The sequence below is a fragment of the Hakea prostrata genome, chromosome 9, assembly GCF_041222555.1.
Source record: "Hakea prostrata isolate BN-2017 chromosome 9, UWA_Hpros_2, whole genome shotgun sequence".
Classification (NCBI taxonomy): domain Eukaryota; kingdom Viridiplantae; phylum Streptophyta; class Magnoliopsida; order Proteales; family Proteaceae; genus Hakea; species Hakea prostrata.
In genome coordinates, this window is record NC_142608.1 from 48,806,544 (window position 1) to 48,809,021 (window position 2,478).

A 2,478-nucleotide genomic window follows, 5' to 3' on the forward strand; every position below is an offset into this window, starting at 1 on the left:
ATGGCAATCAGCTTTTCCAGATCATTGAAATACATAATCTCCAAGGAGGCATTCAGAACAGTGAGCTGTAGAACATTTGCTGCTAGTGGTGGAAAGCAAAGAAGGGCTCAAAATGAGGTGCGGCTGGTGATGCTCCAAAGGCTTCTATACTCAGCAAAGAGGTAAAATCCACCACCGTTGTTGGCGCCAATATACTCAAGGATGGGGTAGACCCTATGATCATGGCAGATTCTGAATACCCTGATTGGTTGTGGCACCTGTTAGATAAAAAGCCAGCATTGAGTGAACTTAGGAGGAAGAATGTGGAAACTGTTCCATATGAAGAGCTCAAGCGTTTTGTTAAGCTAGATAACCGAGCCCGGATCAAAGACAATAACTCTGTCAAAGCCAAGAACTGATGAGACCTTTATTTTTCTTGCTTTCACCAACGCTGTTCTTAAGTGAACTTACCTTGTTTTATGTATTCACCTATTTTACAAATGAGTCCATGGGTGAACTGTAAGTGTTCTTAGTTTGTGTGCTCTCAAGCTTAGAGCATAAACCCCAGACAAGGATGGAAAAAAACTTGAGAACCAAATTGAAGGTCTATTCATTTGTTGAATTGTGGGATTACATTGTTAAAGGAGTGGAGAAAATTTTCAATAGCTTGCATTTTATTTATTATCTGCATCAAAGATTGTAATTGGGACCAAGCATGGTAGATAAATCTAGTTGTGCCATGCGAATCTACATGGGTGGAAGAAATTGAGTGGGTAGATATGGTTCTGGAGTCCTGTTCACATGTCAAATTTCTAGTCTTACATGCCTCAAATGAAGCATGGAAAATTATTGATAAGATTGTACGACCCTTGTGGTTGGAGTGTAATCCATTTCGCTGAATGAAAGTTTTTATAAGAGACAGGAATCAACTCAGGCAATTTGGGGGCAAACAGGAGTCAACTCTCTCAAGCTATATTTAGTTACTTTTTCTCCTAACGAGCAGTTTTATATATTGGGATTGGAGGCATTACATAATAGAAGGGGTTAAGCCCCTTGTCCCTAGGGGATTCGAACATTGATCTCCTACTTGTGTCATCCCTTGAGTTTAGGAATAATGATGCTTTACATGTTTAGTAAAATCGGAGTTTGAATCACCTCTATGATAGTACGTAATGCTTTTCCACCACATTTTTTTGTGTAGGTATATTTTTGAAATTGATAAAATAACTTAGAGATGGACCCCAGTTAATTTATATGGACTTCACACAAAATATATAGTGAAAAAACACTAGGAGTGCTCCCTTGATTAAGAAGTGATCCATAGTCGTAAAATAGTGATAATCATACGAGTTCAGCTGAGTCTAGATAGAATGCACCTTCGACGGTTGTTGACGACGAATTACAGGAGAGTCCACAGGGTTATGGTGATAGGATTTTTTTTAATATTTTATTATTTTTTACTTATGGGGCCCACATAATTTGTGGTTGTAAGACCGTCGGGAGCTCTCTAGGGAGATGATCCACACTTAGTCCGGCTCACCTCACCTTCAGTATTTCCCAGATGCTTCATTTCTCCACAAATTTGAGTGGGACCCACCAATGGTTTTACTTTTTTTTTTTTTTTATTACTTGTAGAGCCCACCTGAATTTGTGGTGAAAAAGTGTTCCAACTCTAACCCTAAAAATGTGGAAATTTATTAGGTCCATTTCCTTGTCAGAAATGGACCATCCATTTCCTTGTAGATGTGTGCCATGTGGCCCAGCATCACATCAAATGGTTAAAATCCATTGTAAATTACATTAAAGAGTCGATTGTCATGAATGGATCGGATATTGGTCCGTAAAAACGTATCGAGTGTTCAACAAAGAAATAATTGACTAAGGTGACTACAATCTCAGCCCTACGATTGGGATATTCTTCTAGCCCTCAATTCAATGGACCAAACTCGGCACGTGACAACCTCATTTCATCAAATTCAAAGCTGTCTTTCAAACTTCTTGGCCGACGTGTTTGAACCTAATTGGATCAACTGGCTAAACGTCTGGATCACGTGCTAGGTCTAGGTGCCGCTTTCCACATCAGAAGAGCTTGCGCTTTTTTTTGGTAAGAAGTAAAAGATTTTATTGAAAGGAGAAACCTCTATTACAACCTATTCCTAACAAGTCAAACAGTAAAAGCCAGTAAATAAAGGGTGGGGAAGAATTAATAGTTAAGAAAGCATCTTGTGTGAGTGCACAGTCTTTTGCAAGGGAGTCCACCACCTTATTAGCCTCATGTAGGATGTGTCTAAACGAGATAGACGCAAAAGATTCTTTGAGGTGCAAAATGTCTACAACTATTAGATATACCTTCCAAGGAGCCTTTGTGAGAGAATTTTGCAAAATATGGATGATTGTTTGATTGTCAGATTCTACCTTGATATGAGCTAATTTGAAATCCCGTGCCCAAATCATTGCTTGTCGAATGGCTAATGCTTCCACTTTAAAAATATCTTGAGC

General features: G+C 38.9%; 1 protein-coding gene across 1 annotated transcript; it reads left to right on the forward strand.

Moving 5' to 3' along the window:
- Positions 1 to 423, forward strand: LOC149005404 (uncharacterized). Its single transcript, XM_089167755.1, is given in 2 exon segments — positions 1 to 94; positions 97 to 423. Coding segments are annotated over 2 exon segments (396 nt in total). The 3' UTR covers positions 399 to 423.
- Positions 424 to 2,478: the final 2,055 nt, after the last annotated feature.